At 38.0% G+C, this 15,130-nt stretch overlaps 2 protein-coding genes and 1 long non-coding RNA gene across 6 annotated transcripts; 1 reads left to right on the top strand and 2 right to left on the bottom strand.

Annotated features, from left to right (window-relative positions):
- Positions 1-1,147: 1,147 nt before the first annotated feature.
- trappc6bl (trafficking protein particle complex subunit 6B, like) lies at positions 1,148-5,846 on the bottom strand. The gene is made up of 7 exons (XM_042486597.2): positions 5,657-5,846; positions 5,254-5,351; positions 4,914-4,981; positions 4,697-4,814; positions 4,280-4,363; positions 4,040-4,133; positions 1,148-3,413 (listed from the first exon to the last, which is right to left on the bottom strand). The coding sequence occupies exons 2-7, from the start codon at positions 5,347-5,349 to the stop codon at positions 3,382-3,384; spliced, it is 492 nt and encodes a 163-aa protein (XP_042342531.1). The 5' UTR covers positions 5,350-5,351; positions 5,657-5,846; the 3' UTR covers positions 1,148-3,381.
- Positions 5,847-5,994: 148 nt separating this feature from the next.
- bloc1s3 (biogenesis of lysosomal organelles complex 1 subunit 3) lies at positions 5,995-8,775 on the top strand. The gene is made up of 5 exons (XM_042486974.2): positions 5,995-6,092; positions 6,290-6,405; positions 6,519-6,702; positions 7,567-7,667; positions 8,076-8,775. The coding sequence occupies exons 2-5, from the start codon at positions 6,292-6,294 to the stop codon at positions 8,259-8,261; spliced, it is 585 nt and encodes a 194-aa protein (XP_042342908.2). The 5' UTR covers positions 5,995-6,092; positions 6,290-6,291; the 3' UTR covers positions 8,262-8,775.
- Positions 8,592-12,344, bottom strand: LOC121943455 (uncharacterized). Of its 4 annotated transcripts, XR_015776797.1 has the most exons (4): positions 12,222-12,283; positions 12,080-12,143; positions 10,589-10,829; positions 8,592-9,485 (listed from the first exon to the last, which is right to left on the bottom strand). It is a non-coding gene; the product is annotated as an uncharacterized LOC121943455 (long non-coding RNA). The 4 variants fall into 4 exon arrangements; XR_015776798.1 differs by lacking the exon at positions 12,080-12,143 and having other exon boundaries at positions 12,215-12,344; XR_006105852.2 differs by lacking the exon at positions 12,080-12,143 and having other exon boundaries at positions 12,222-12,344.
- Positions 12,345-15,130: the final 2,786 nt, after the last annotated feature.

Raw genomic sequence — 15,130 nt, 5'->3', positions numbered from 1 at the left:
CTTTCAGTTTTTTATTCTACTACATAAAATATGACAGTAAATCCCCCAATAGTGAAGTTTGACGCTTTTAGGTGGCAGTTGCTAACAAGTGGCTAAATGAGGCTACAGAATGTCATCATGCTGAACAAAGTCAAGCGACCATGGTGTAGTTTGTTTAAAGTCAGCTTTTTACTAGTAGCAATTGCATTTAGGCTTAAAAACTCCTTGAAGTTGTGTTAATATTTTAAGATTATCTTGCTGAACAAAATGCGCAAGCATCGAAAACTTTTTTTTAACTTATTTTCTACAGTAATCAAAAATCCAGTGGGAAAATCCTATTGATTTCAACCAGGGAACCAGGGTGACGCCAACTTCCACATTGGCCTAAAAACCATGATCCATCTTTAGCCATTATGTCAATGAAATATTGAGGTGTTTCTACCTTTATGAGGAAACTGAACAGCTGTAGGTTCCTTGGACTTACCATCACTGAGAACCTATCTTGGTCATCACACATCACCACCCAGTTTAAAAAAGCACAGAAAAGGCTCTACTTCCTACAGAAACTTAGGAAGGCTACATTCTAGAGCAAGATCCTGGCTAACTGCCACAGAGGAGTAATTGAAAGCACACTGCCTGGAAACATCACAAACTGACATAGTTCGTGCACGGCCCAGGACAGGAAGGCTCTACAGCAGGTGATTAAAACTGCCCAGAACATCACTGGTTCCCATCTACAGAGCATCAGTGACCTCAGTGAAGTGGGATGTCTGCACAGAGCCCAAAGGATACTGAGAGACAGAAGCCACCCCAGCCACAGTCTGTTCACCCTGCTGACATCTGGGAAAAGATACAGAAATATCTGCTGCTGAACCACCAGACTACAGAGCAGCTTCTTTCCCCAGACTGAGAATCCTGAAGATGGAGCAAGATTTAAGGACAGATTTTACATTAAAAAATGACTAATAAATCTACCTTGTACCTACTATTTTCATGTTGTGCCTATTATAGCCAGCAATTAGTGTTGCCAAAGCAGTAAGAGAAAATATGGAAAGTAACATACATGGTAGTTTATCCAGCCCAAGCCTCAGCGAGAGACACACTGAAAGGATAACATTACATATAAAGACCTTTATTGTGTAAAACTATAACACTGATAGCAGTGGAATATTGGAACACAGTCAGGATACTTTATTAGAGCAGAGACAAAAGTAAAAACAGATTGAGCACCATAATCCTTCAACTAGAGCCATACTAAAATGTAACTACAATGAAAATCCAAACATTAAATATTGTACCATATCTGATGATGGATTTAACAGCAGCAGTATGAGGGTTATTGTTTACACTGACTAAGAACTCATGTTGACCCTTATGTTCTTGATAACGGGAGTAACAGTGTAGCCTGCTGGGAATATCTCAAAAGTCTCACTCACATACAGTAGAACGTCTTAATACCAAGCTCATGATATGGATCAACAGCATCAAGGAAATATTAATAACTTAAGCAGGGATGGTGGGGAATGGACCTGTGGTTGCTAGTTCACACAGCGAAACATGTTGTTATGCAGAGAAGTAATAAAAAAGAGAAAAGGTGATGCATAGATTATTATAACTAAACAGTTCAATTCAATGTGTATTTTATTCTTTACAGTGCCATAAAAAGTGAGAACAAGTTTTGAATTGGTATGTTATTTTTTAAGTCAATGTGAAAACATTTTTTGGATAATTTCTATGAATTAAAATACCATACATGGAAAATAGGATATGCAAAAGGTATCACACCTTATTTGATCACCAATTATTATTATTATTATTATGAATAACAAATATTGAAATAATTAATGGGAGACACTGTGGTTATTCTAACAGACTTTTTAAAATCACATAATTGTTAGAGATTAATTTGTCCTAATAAATATTGTACAAGTAAATTCACATGGGTTGTTTTACATGGCACTGTACAGCCATGTTTGCTCAGCTCAGAGTGCATCAGACAGACAAACTAGAAATTTGAGAGAACAAGGTAGAAAAGGGAAGAGGATCCTGGACAGAATTTGAAAAAATGGTAAAGCGACCGACATGGAAGTAATGCAAGCTTTCTGTCTCCATCTAGTGGCTCAGAGAGGCAACAGCATCTACCCAAGAGGTGATTTATCACTAAATCATTGAATAGTCTTTTCTTATTCAGCAGGCTTTGTTTGGTGGCATTTTTTCACAACATTATTATACAATTAAGAGGAATGTTAAGTTGAGAAAACAAAATAATTAAGAAACAGCACATACTTGTGAAGTTGTAAGTTGTTTTAGGATTCATGTTTGATGAGATTTTTATACAAAGCAATGTGTTATTTAACAAATGTAACCCAGAAATTCATGTGAAATTACTTCGGAGCCATACAACAAGATCAAAACCCATTTGCAACTGACTGTATACAAGGAAAATATCAACACTACATACTACACATATTAATGCTGTGCAAAAGGAACATCAAATGTACATTTTGGTGCCAAAAATAATATGTAAGCGGTCAACTCCATAATGTGATATCCCTACAAAAGATTAGAGTGACTGCCCCCAAATCTAATGACAGAACATAATTAAACTAAGAGTCCTGCACCAATGACTCATTCTAGATTTGCATTTTGCCTTAAAATTAACTGAAATTTAAATGACCACCAGTGTGCATGAAACACCCAGCTCCTAAAGGCAATCCGCCACAAGGCAGAGCAAAGCACCAGGAGCTAGTTACAGATTCTGCAGAGAAACAAATGTTGAATAATGAATCGGATGGGCCAGGTGCAAAGATTTTCAAGAGTTCTAGCTATTATTAGGATGGATGCTCGAAGAGATGGTACGGCAGTAAATTCTTATCCTAAATTAATTTTAACTTTCATTTATTTCTTAGAATTTCTTTGTCCCTTCTCTCAGTTTGGGCATCAAACATTGCAACACATTACAAAGAACATTAAACTATCTTGTGATTTACTACACATTCACATTATTGTATTCACATCACTGACAGTCAATATTTCTTTTCAAAGCTCGACCGAAAAGGCTCAGTCAGGGCGAAGCTCAACTTATTTAGTGAAAACCTAAGTTGAAAACATCCATTATTTCACTTAAATTGATAATAAACTATAAAATGCAAAAAGGGATAAACCAAACCTTCTGTATCAGAGTATCACAAATAAATGGAAAGCCCTGGTTAACCCTTTTTGCTCTGTCATGGGTACCTGGTTGTCAGCAGAACATGGCTTGTCCTCTTTGACACAGATGTGAAAATCATGGTGACACTTGGTTCCCTCTTTGGTTGGACAGGAACGGCCATCCTCTCCTCAGGATCAACAGAAACCCACAGGGCGCTGTTCATCAATCCCAGGGTAGCAGATAGGATCAGGTCACAACTTTTGGATCACCACTTGAAACTTACCTGGCAAGACAAAATAAAGAAGAGGTAAACCACTTGTTTGGACCTTAAAGGTATAATATGCATGCTTGCCAGCAAAAAAAGACAGTAAAAGCACCCCAGGATTCACTCATTTGCCATTTCCCCTTTCTGTATTTGTATTTTTATTTTATTTTATTTTTTTGGCGCTGTGTCTCTTGGATGCCTGCAGCTTGTTGTCTGAAACCTCGTTACTACCCTTTCTAAAAATCCCTAAATTCAACAGAGCACTTTGGGTTTACACACAACATCCTGAAACACAGAAAATAAGGTGTAAAAAGGAAAATGCAGGCTGATGACAAAGTCTCTGCAGAAAGATACACTGCCATATACGTCTTGTGGGTCAAGTGATGATAAAGAGGGTTAACTTCTGTTTAAGTCTATACTTTTTTATGGAAAATCCTGAATCATATATATTCATAAGACGAGTCCAAAATTCAGTATGCTACTTAATTATACCTCTTGAATCTCACCAAAATGTCCTGACCTGACTGACCACACAACCATTCTGACACATTGTATGGGTTACAACAGTTCTTAACAGCACGTTACGTTATCTTGCTCTTTCCCACAATAAAGAGAATCATGAATATGTATTCTGAAGTGCTTACAGGACGGCATAACAGAGACCTCAGCTGTCACAACGCTGTCCAGACCAAGGTTAGACAGAGCTCCTCTCACCACACCACATGAAAAAGCGAGGTACTGAAAAAAGACATACATAAATAAAAAAATTAACATTAGCCATTATGAGATGGATTCTGGTTTCTTTGGCTGTACATCAACAAACGAAGTCTCAAGTGCCCACTTTGAGTGGATCCCCATGAAATAGCAGTATGGAGAATACTGACCTTTGGAGCCTGATCCAGGTACTGTTTTCCACTGGACAGCTGAGTGAGCAGAGAAAACTTGTTGTCCTGCAGGACATAGGTACCCTATAGCAGAAAATAAATGCATGCATTAACACCCCAAGAAACATACAAAAAAATTAACCAACACTAAAAAATGCTTTTGTGTGTATATATATATATATATATATATATATATATATATATATATATATATATTCATTTCTTAATTTATTTACCAGCAAGGCTTCATGTAATTCAAATGCTATTAAGTAAAACATGACCTTAGTTAAGATTAACACACTCCAAGACCTTCCTAGCCATAATTATCTGTGGTATTTATCACAAACTAAGTCACAATTTCACAAAAGAGACCCTTATTCCTGTCAGTGAAAGGATTACTCTAAAGTTTTTTTTTACCTGATGGTTTGTTCTGAGGTTGTCAACCTGCCTCCTGAAGACCTTCGTCCAGAAGTCTTTACAGATGAATTTCATTACATCCAACTCATCCTTGAAGCTGGGAGAGTCCCTGGTCAACCTAGATAGAGCAAACATCAACACGAGCCCTTATCATAAATGATGATGCGTGACTCACAGCATTTATTGTTACACATTCAGTATGTGTGTGCTCGTCTACCTTTCAATGAGTCCTTGTCCCACCCTGAAGCCCATGCCTTCAAGGACAGAAACACAGACAGCTCTGTCCTGAAAAGAAGACATGCAAGCTGTTTACTTGCTCAGTGGACAAGCACATACATGTCTTAGTGTTGCGTGTGCTTTTGAGGCTACAATATTATAATGTGAAGGTGAGGCGTATCATAGAGCCCGAGAGAGGAAAACACATGGTCAGAGAGATTATAATGTTATTGTTTGATCGTGATAGTGTTGTGCAAGGTGCTTCCAGACCACAGTCTTACTCAAGGCTAAGGTTATGCCTCATATTCTCTGTCAGTTCATTAATTCATTCCTGAACTCACCTTGTTGTCCATCTCTCCTTTACTGGATTGCTGCTCCTTATAAATGTGTGACACAATCTCCATGTGGAGAAAGTCAAACAAAGACTCGTCTGCCATTCCTGCAAAACGCATAAAAGAGATTATACAACCAAATAAACATTTAAGGGAAAACAGTTAACCTGGTTAACTGTACCTTAAAAGACAAAATCAACTTTGCTGCTAAATGTGAAAACCCTTCACGTTAGCGTTAGCTTGATGGTTAGCTTCAGATGGCAAGCGAGTGATATTTACTGGTAATATTATCAAAGTCTACTTTTTCCTATCTCGGTATATGAAAGATAACGAAGCAAGGCATGTGTTTATGACATAGCTTGCAGTTAATTTTTAATAAATTCAACATAGTAGACGGTGAAATGTACTATACCTGCTAACTGGCTGTAGGCTACACGAAGTAAATACAAGCCTGCTTCCCGGGTTGCGCTCGGTATTATCACCAGAGTACTCCTCGAGATTCACGAAGGCGGAGTTAGTGGGAGTTAATATCCAGAGCGACATTAAAAGCAGTCGTTCGCAGTGGATTACATGTCCCAACAACCAACAGTATCTCACATCCAGCGATAAATCACACTGTTCACGGGTGGGAGGCGTTACAAAATTCGTTAGAGACTAGAAAATGACATTTCGGAGTACGCCGATTACATTACAAACTGACCCTTAATGACGAATCTGGCACGTCTATAACGTCACTTATCACGTGGGGCGAAACTGCAGATCCGATTGAATCTTGGAAAACAAGTCACTTCCTTAATGCTCCCAAGGAAACCATCTACTGCTCATGTGATTTTGAGATCCCAAAAGAGGTTCGACAGTTTATGTGTACTTTTTCGTTCCCTATTTTTGAACAGCTATCTCTTACATTGTATTATAGATACTCGTTAAGTTAATTTGTACTGAGCGAAGTGTGGCTGATATTTCGGGACTACTGTATTACCGTTATTACTGTTTAGCTGCAGTGATTACAGTTTGTTGCTGAGAAAGTTCCGTGTTTTGTGTGCAGTCATGTCCAGCAGGTACCCGATTGTAGTGCAGGGCGAGGCCTCTGAGACAGACTCTGATGATGAAGTCTACATCACGTCCATGTCTGCTCCCCAAACTGCCACCGTCGGAGCCAAGGTTGTGTTGCATGCTGTGTGTATTTGAGAGAGATAAAAATGGATGTTCAAAAGCATCAACCGCTATCTCCTTAATTCACAGTCCGCTTTGTCTGTGATCTTGGATGCTGTCAGGTTCCCGGGGAGGCGTCTGAGACGGACAGTGATGATGAGGAGGAGGCTGACCGAGCCTCCTCAGTGAGCCAGGAGAGCGCTCAGATACTCAGGAGAGACTTGCCTCCTCTTATCGTAGTTAGAGACCATCCTGATATACAGTCGATTGTGGAGGACAGGCCAAGTCCCACACACAGGCCACAAGGTGAGAAGTGCCACAAAGCAATGTTATGATAAATACACAATACGATATTATCACAATACTAAAGCCACAATACAATATTATTGCGATTTTAAACATGTTGCAATAGGCTGAAAATTGTGTAATATTGCAATTTTTTTTTTTTTACCATTTTTAAATTTCAAATTATGTTGTCAAAGGAAAACGTTGCCACCATTGATTTTAACTAATAATGTAAAGTTTTCAGTCTATTTATCTCAATTTTTTTTTTTTGCGGCAAATTGTATCTAGTAATTAAAAAGGAAATTGGATACCTACAGCTTAGTCTGTATTCATAACACTAATAAATTATATCTTTAAAAAAAAACAATACTTGCAGTCTGTTTATCAATATGATTTTGCCAGGCAAAAATATTGTAATACGATGCCGTGCCATTTACTGATTTTTCATGACCTTCATCAGTGAGTGGATCATTTGGCTGTATGAATAAGTGTATGCATTAGTGGATCCAGCTGTATTTTCTCATTAAAACTGATGTATTTGAAATATGGTTGAAAGCTTAAAAAAAATTTTAAAAAAGTAAGTGGACCTCTTAGTTTAGAGTATCTTGCCCCAAAAGAACAAAAAGAGGCTACTTGTTCAAACTGTAAATATAATTTTTAAAAATAGCAAGTAATCAACAAAATGGGTATCTCTTTTTGAGATCATATATTGTTATGTGGTTGTTGTAGAGTGCAATGATAAATTAAAATTTTTTAACAGTGGTTTTTAGTGTTCACCTTTTTTGGTTTTGTTTCATTGCATCATTATTAAGTGATGGATAAGTGACAAATGAAATGGTTGGTTATTTAGTTCTCAGTTATATCAGTATGTTATTCTGTTTCCAGGTGAAACTCTTTTACAACAGAAGCTGCAGGAATCTAACAGCCGGCTGTATTCTGACGTGGGACAGACACTACGGCAGGTTTATGGCAGTGCCAGTCGAGAGGTACATAGATGTATTTAACTCAGGACATTTATTATCACATATTAAGCATACAAAGTTCTTCTAAATACCTTTTATAGTCAATACTCATCATTGCACTTATTCTCCAGTGTTGTGGAACAGAATAACAATATTTTAGCACTAAACATATTGCTATGCACAAGAAAAGTTATCAGAATAGCGCTGCATAGTACAGATAAAGACACCGCAATGCAATCTTGTCGTAACTTGAGCATTTAGTGGCTATGACAAAGTAAGAGGAATCATATGCCCGTCACAAAGAAGTACATGTAAAGTAGCAACACCGTCACCTTTTCATCATTATCAAAATTCCTATAATAAACATCTTGTCACAGCTAATTGGTTGTGGTTGGAATGCCTTCATTTGACTCTTGATTGTTCTTTTGAAAGGTGCAAAGTGCAACAGCTCAGCTGAATGCGTCGCAGAGCGCCATCATTAATGCCTCCCACAGCATCCGATTAATCCTGGATGACCTAAAGGCTGTGTCCGAGAAGATTGACATCATCACCAGCTGTCAAATACTGCCTGATATTAACATCAATAATCAAAATACTTGTACTGCCCCTGTGCCTTAAAGAATCAAAGCAATATGTATGTTTGAAATGCACGTGTCATTATATTTATTTGTATATTTTCATTGAATATCAAAGAGTCAGATTCAGCTGGGAGAAAAAAGCATATTAGCTTTACTTCAGTGTTTACAAGCAACGCCTATGCATATGAACAAATATGTATTTTAAAGTCACACACTGTTTATCTTTCAGGATTCTCTGTCCCTGTGTCTGGGGCTGTGGTTATGTTTCTTTAAATAGTAGGAGTTAAGGAAATAACATGTTCTGTCATCTCGTGTGCTTTGTTCTTACACTTTGGTCTACAAATTTACATGAATTTATGAACAGTATCCACTTTGTAGATATCAGTGTAATTAAACATAATCCCTCATTGTAAGAGTTTTTCTTTAAGGCATATCCTGTAATATCTTTGCTTTTTGGGGGAGTCCTCTTTTATAGACTTGTACAAGTTTATCATGCTATAATTATTTCATTTCCTCTGTTTTGTGTTAAAAATAAATAACTCGATGTAAATTAATTTTTGCCAAAGTGTGATTGCTGTTGAAATGTGTTGGCTGGCATAAGAAAACACAAATTGTCTACAGAGATGTAGGTCTTTGTAGCAAGTGTCCACAGCTGCTGCACTGATGGAAACAATTCGGAATCATCTCTTTGCTTCAGATGTATAAGTTATAAATTTATTTTAAAAACAATAACATTGAACAAACAGAAAAATACATAAATCAAACCACGTATGTATCAAAAACATAATTCACAAAAATGTGTAGTGAAAAAATATGATTTACCCAGTGTTGGTCAAACATCTTCCGTCAGAGAAAAGGACTTTGAAGTTATCTAATCACAGTTACAAACACAAATGTCTTTCATATACTCAACACTAACAATATTAAAGAATGCTATTGATATGATAGGCCTTTTCTTAGTACTAAAACACATTCCTGAGTTCAAGCATCCTGTCTTTTTCCTTTGGTTGTCCTTCAGTCCATCCATCCATCCATCGATTAGGTGATGTCCCATTCATACACCTGCCCATCCCATCCAACAGTTTCACAATAAATAGACCCATATGAACTGGGTGAAGGCATGTCAGACAGGTGTGTAGATGTACACAAACACCACGACCAGCAGGTTGAGAACAGCACCCACAATGCCCGCAATGCCGAGCATATGTTCAAGGTCCACTTTACACCTGGTAGCCTCAGAAGGCACACTAACAGGACCGTCCACCTGAAAGAGACAGAGAGACATGAGCAGTGTGTAGCTCTTTGTGTACAATTCATACACACTCAAGGCAGGAGTTATTGAATTCTCTTTTAGTGTGTTGACATATTTCCACCAGCTGATGGCGCCATTGATGCAGACACAAAATCACTCAGAACAATACAAAACTTGTTGGCCCTCTTCTTAAGTCCATAATATCCCATAATATCTGCCATCTGAATAGGAGGGATATCCACATTATGTCTAATGCAGTGCTGGGAGGAGAACTCAGATCTTTTACTTACAGGTAAGTATAATACCAATGTGTATTAGAAGCAAGTCCAGTCTGTTGTCTATAAGGTTTTCATGCACGAGGTACTTGGTTTGGTGTATTTGTGCATACTAAGAGAAAACGAAACACTGTTGAAAATAAAATCCATGCATTCAAAAATTGAAAGTGAAATTGAATTGAAATTACTAATTGCACAGCCTTTTGGGGCATGTTCTGTGATTGGCCTACAATAAATAAACTTTGGCTTGACTAATCTGTAACACGCTTTGGATTGCTTTTGGGTATGAAATGGGTTCTATAAACTTTGCCTTGCCTAAAAGCAAGTATTGAAAAAATAAAATATTAATATTGAAAAGAAGAAAATATCAAAAATACTAAAAAAAATACTATGAAAAGTAAAAACACTATTACAAATTTTAAGCAATGCATTCAAAATTATAAAATGCAAACGTGTTAACATCTATATATGCTAAAAGTACCAAAAGTAATAGTCCTCATTATGCAGAAGAGCCCATTTTACTGCATTACTATTACTATTGCATTAATATACAGTATACACCACTATAACACTGCAGCTTATAAAGATAATCAAATTTAAAATATTAATTAAAAATTAAAATCATCATTTATTTGTTTATTTTTATTGTAAGTATTGTTAACCTGAATCTGCAGTAACCCTTGACATCAGATACATGTAGTGGAGTGAAATATTTCCCTTTGAATTGTAGTGAAGTAGAGGTATAAAGTAGCTGAAAATGTTAATACTCATGTAAAAGTACATCAAAATTGTACTTAAGTCCAGTAATTGAGTAAACGTAATTTCAAACTCTGGTCCTACCTCTCTGCTGTTTCTCATTTTTCTGTCATTCCTCAGCTCCGTTGGCAAGGTGGGCTCCATTTTTCACCCTCCAAACTCTCAGAAGAGTCAAATCTATTTCCACCTTAATCCTGTTTGGTCCCAAAACAAATAGATCCAAATATTCACAGGGATAATGACTAGACGACTGTGCACCACCAGCAGCTCTTTAAGTTCAAGTCTTCTTTATCCTCCTCTCCCAGGGCTCCAGAGACCCATAGCTCTGTAAGAAAAGAGAGAATAAAGGGATGCTGTTTTGTTGCGCTGTGTGGCTAACAGCACAGACTGTCACAAAAGGCCAAGAAGCTGCTCTGTGTTAGTTGGCTTGTAGCTGCCCCTGTCTGTGTGTTTCTGTGTCTCCAGTGTATTACTTAGGGAGTGGGGAGGCCTCAAATACTTTCTTTTGACGTCACTAGTGTGCTCTTTTTTTGTGTGTATGTGTGCGCATCCTAATTATTGCTGTGTCTTTAAGTGTGATGGATGAGATAGAAATTTTAGCCCATTTTTCCTTTAGGGAGTTTCCCTTTTACATAGTTTATTGTTCAGTTTAAAATGATTAAGATAAACACACACATACAGTGTGGTGCTGATTCACATCCATCATGCTTAAAACAGACAGCAGAGAGTTTGCCACTGGAGAACCTTTATAGAAATCCACTGAGGCTTCATTACAGGAGAAGCTGGGGAGCACAGCAGAGGTGAGCTGTTAGTTAGGGTTGTGCTGAAGCTCCCTCGAGCTACCTGTCATTTAACAACACAAATTTAGTCCATTCAAATGACAGTCATTCAAAATTGTTAGATGTCTTATTTTTGCTGCCATAAATTGAAAAAAGACAGTTAAATCATATGTATTGGTCAATATTTGGAAGTGCATATGTTAGATTCATATCTTTTGCATGTGCTGTAAAGGGAGTTTACCAAATGATGACAATTCTGTGCAGAAACTGTAGAGAATTGGCTAAATTCAATTCAATTTTATTTATAAAGCCCATTATCACAAAACAGTTTGCCTCAGAGGACCTTACAGCATAAGACATCCCTCTGCCCTTAGACCCTCGCATCGTCTAAGGAAAAACTGATCCAAATAAGAAAAATTAATAGCATCAGCGGCCACGCTCAACACCAACCCTTTAGCACACACAGAGACCACTGGTTAAAATATACAATAAGAAACAATTACAAAGCTAAAAAACAACTATTGGAAGAAATTTTTAAACAGTGAGGTGACAAATAACCAAATAAACACTGTTTACACAAATAAGTCCAAATTAACCCCAAAAACTAAAAAAAGGTCACACAAAAGCACATGGCCCAACTGCAATAAGGAACAAAACAAATGACTCAATCGAACCAAAAACCAGGCAAAACAGCAGTGGCAACTGTGTCTGTAAAACAAACAAGAAGCATGTTAGTGGGCCTAAATGCGAACTAAAATGTGGTAAGAAAACCAAAACAAAACTGCCTCAGTTTAACCTTCTATGTGCTTTCTGTTGCTCTCATGGTTGGTGAGCTCAGGCTCTCTCTCTCCAACAGGAACCTAAAAACATAAAAAAAACAGGAGCGGGTAGCACAGCAGCAAGTTTTTGACTCTGGGATAGAAAAACTCACCACCCACCAGTATGCAGGCCTAAGCAGCATGAGAGACAGACAGCAGATGTGATGCAGCCTGATTATAACACCTGTGCTGAAAACCAGGAAGTAGGAAAGGCTGGACTCACTTTCTCCCTAAAGTGGCTCAGAGAGATGCAAACTACCGGCTACATATATGTAACAATATTGATTCTTGCTTGTCAGCTTATGGTCTCTCCTTCGAATGTTTTCACAGTTTCGATAAAATGTTAATCATGGAAAAATATAGGTTACAATAGTGTAACCCCATTTCTATGAGCACAGGCTCCACCCTCTACTTGCCCACTCAAATCTGCATAAATGTTGCCAGCCAATAAGGACATGCCTACCTGCATACATGCTGTGCCCAGAAGAAGGCATTTGAAGCTGTCTCCTAACCTATACCCTTTTCAGCGAGCAGCATTGGAGCAATAAAGCCCCTTGCTAGGATTACAATATCGTAATCTTCGTTCAACTCACCTAGGTACCGCCTTCTTCACGTCTGTCAGTGTACAGGAGGTGGAGCCCAATGAATGACTGCCCTGCTGCGCCATAACATCAACACAGATACACTGATCCTGACTAGCTAAGGGTCAGAGGGCAAACGCCATTGCAAATGAGAAAAGGATGGCTGATGGCGTCACACACCTTATATACGAAGGCACATCCTGACTGGCATTTGACTGGAGAAGAGAACGAGGTGGAGATAAAACTGCATGTTCAGGGCTCACTCTGGTCTTGCTGCTTCTTCCGTCACTAGAACGGAGGCAGCAGACCACGGTGGGTGTGAAAGAAATGATTAATCAATTGATCATGGACTCTCATGGGATGCAGATAATATGAATATAATGAGTCCCTGGGGACACTGGAATCTGAGATCTTCATTACAGGAACCATCTAAGAAAAAACAACCCAAAAAACATTTTTTGCATCCTCAGAATATCTGTTATCTCTCTTTCCAGTATGTACGTGTGTGTGTCAATATATTCCTCAGTCCTGGTTGTCCTGATTGAGCTCCAGGTTTTGAAGGATGTGTGAGTGGTAAGTAATTTGGATGAGACAATATTACATATCAATGAAAAAGAAAGACAACATCATCCCAAAAAGAATAACAATAAATATGATGATGGTGATAATGTTTGTCACACCCTTCTATTCTACCTATAACTACTTATGATAAAGAAATTGCACTAAAGTTGTTAAAGTTCTAAAATATATGTATTTTTCCTTACAGAGAAACAATGGTACTTCTATATTTGCCACTGGCTGAGGGAAACCATATTGACTGTCAAAAAGCAGTATAAATGTTGATGTCATGCAATGAGCTGTCAGCTCATTATATGTTTTTTTCTTGCAAAGGCACATATATACAAAATATAATTTCAAGATTTTGTTTGATATTTATAATTTTAAAAAAATCTGTCAAAAATAATGTAACTTACTTGCCTTCTATTTTTGTATTCAGTTTTTGTCTTTAAAGGTTAGAGATACAATTTGGGGCAACGCTGGTAAACTGAACTGATATGTTTCCTGGATTCTCCTGGTGGGATTGTGACTCAGTTTGAAAGTGAAATGTAAATGATTTGAAAAAATTTGATCCTTCCAGACACACTGTAGCTTGTGTCTTAAACAGAGACCAGGTGCATCTGAAGGAGGCTAGAAACAAAAAAACTCTGTGACTCAGTGGGTATTTTCCTTCAAGGTTGGGTGAACTTCTGAGGGACTTGTCACACTCAACAGGCAAATAGGACATTATATTACTGTTTACATAAAACATCTTTCCTTGTTCCACTGACAGTGGCTTAAGGCTCAGAGCCAGGGATGGGGTTCATGCTTGAGCTGGCAAACTAACTAAAGACTAAAATAGGAACACGGCAAACAATGGACCAGGGCGCTGCAAGAGATCATAAATGTTTGTGGTACAGGCAGTGCGGAGGGTAAGGGAGAACAGGAAGAGATGCTAGATTATTAAATCACACTAGATTATACTTTTGAGCTGTTGTCAGATCCATGCTGCAGAAGATAGGCTGGTGAGTCTTTTAGAAATGCATTTGTGTTTGTGTGCGTGTGTGCACAGAGGGCAGCCACCCACATTAGCCAGGTCAGTGGCTGTCTCATGGGGCGCCTGAGGACACACTGTTAGTTTATCTGGCTGACTGAACATGGCTGCACACAATAGCACAGGTCTGCCAAAGCAGCTATACTACTTTAAAAGAACTCTGCTCTGTGGGTAATGACCTTGTTTTCACATAGTGCATTCAAGACAACACAAAATTAGGATGCATCCCACTGACAAGCCGGAAGAATAAACAAGAGTAAAAATCCTCAGAGGAGCTAAAGTGAACAACAGCAACAAGCACTCAAGTTGAATCTGGGTGATAAAAAAAGGGAAAATGTGAACTAGGCTAAATAAGAAAACAGAATTTGGAGAAGTTAGGCCACTCAGCTTGGTTATCTTGTCAGCTGAAAGGTTTTACTTTGTACTTTTAGGCTCCTGGATATATTTTAAGGCAAATATCATGGGAGCAGAAGGATAAAGTCCCCAGTGATACAGATACAAAGTCAGATTTTGTTGGGATCGTAATCATATTTTCCGCAACACATCCCCGTATGATCAGATTACAACCAACAGAAAAGATCAAGTCATGCTTGTTTGACTTCTATCTCGCATTTCCAGGGCATTGGAAATGTGTTGCAGTCTTTCCCAACAGTTGAGCTACATTTCCCAATGCCAGAGGTCCATATCTATCAAAAGGCTACATGAGTGTAGAAGCTAAATTCATTACTTTGGTTCAAGGACACACGCTTCCCTTTGTTATGATGTGTGTTGAGTTAAGAAAATGATCTGTTGCAGAACAGACATCATATTTATTCATTCCAGCATGCATAAGGTAGAATAAATGTCCATTTCCATAT

This window comes from Plectropomus leopardus, chromosome 6 (genome assembly GCF_026936395.1).
Source record: "Plectropomus leopardus strain MGB_pleo_1.0 chromosome 6, ASM2693639v1, whole genome shotgun sequence".
Classification (NCBI taxonomy): Eukaryota; Metazoa; Chordata; class Actinopteri; order Perciformes; family Serranidae; genus Plectropomus; species Plectropomus leopardus.
The sequence above is the reverse complement of the archived record's forward strand: the minus strand, read 5'-3'. Positions and strand labels throughout refer to the sequence as shown.

Bases quoted from the DNA above. Each gene is read 5' to 3' on its own strand.
- trappc6bl (XM_042486597.2), bottom strand. From the start codon at position 5,349: ATGGCAGACGAGTCTTTGTTTGACTTTCTCCACATGGAGATTGTGTCA. The intron at 4,982-5,253 runs GTGAGTTCAGGA...TCTTCTTTTCAG, and splicing joins AAGGAGAGATGGACAACAAG to GACAGAGCTGTCTGTGTTTC. The intron at 3,414-4,039 runs GTAAGCACTTCA...TTGTCTTGCCAG, and splicing joins GGTCTCTGTTATGCCGTCCT to GTAAGTTTCAAGTGGTGATC.
- bloc1s3 (XM_042486974.2), top strand. From the start codon at position 6,292: ATGTCCAGCAGGTACCCGATTGTAGTGCAGGGCGAGGCCTCTGAGACA. The intron at 6,406-6,518 runs GTTGTGTTGCAT...GGATGCTGTCAG, and splicing joins CTGCCACCGTCGGAGCCAAG to GTTCCCGGGGAGGCGTCTGA. The intron at 7,668-8,075 runs GTACATAGATGT...TTCTTTTGAAAG, and splicing joins ATGGCAGTGCCAGTCGAGAG to GTGCAAAGTGCAACAGCTCA.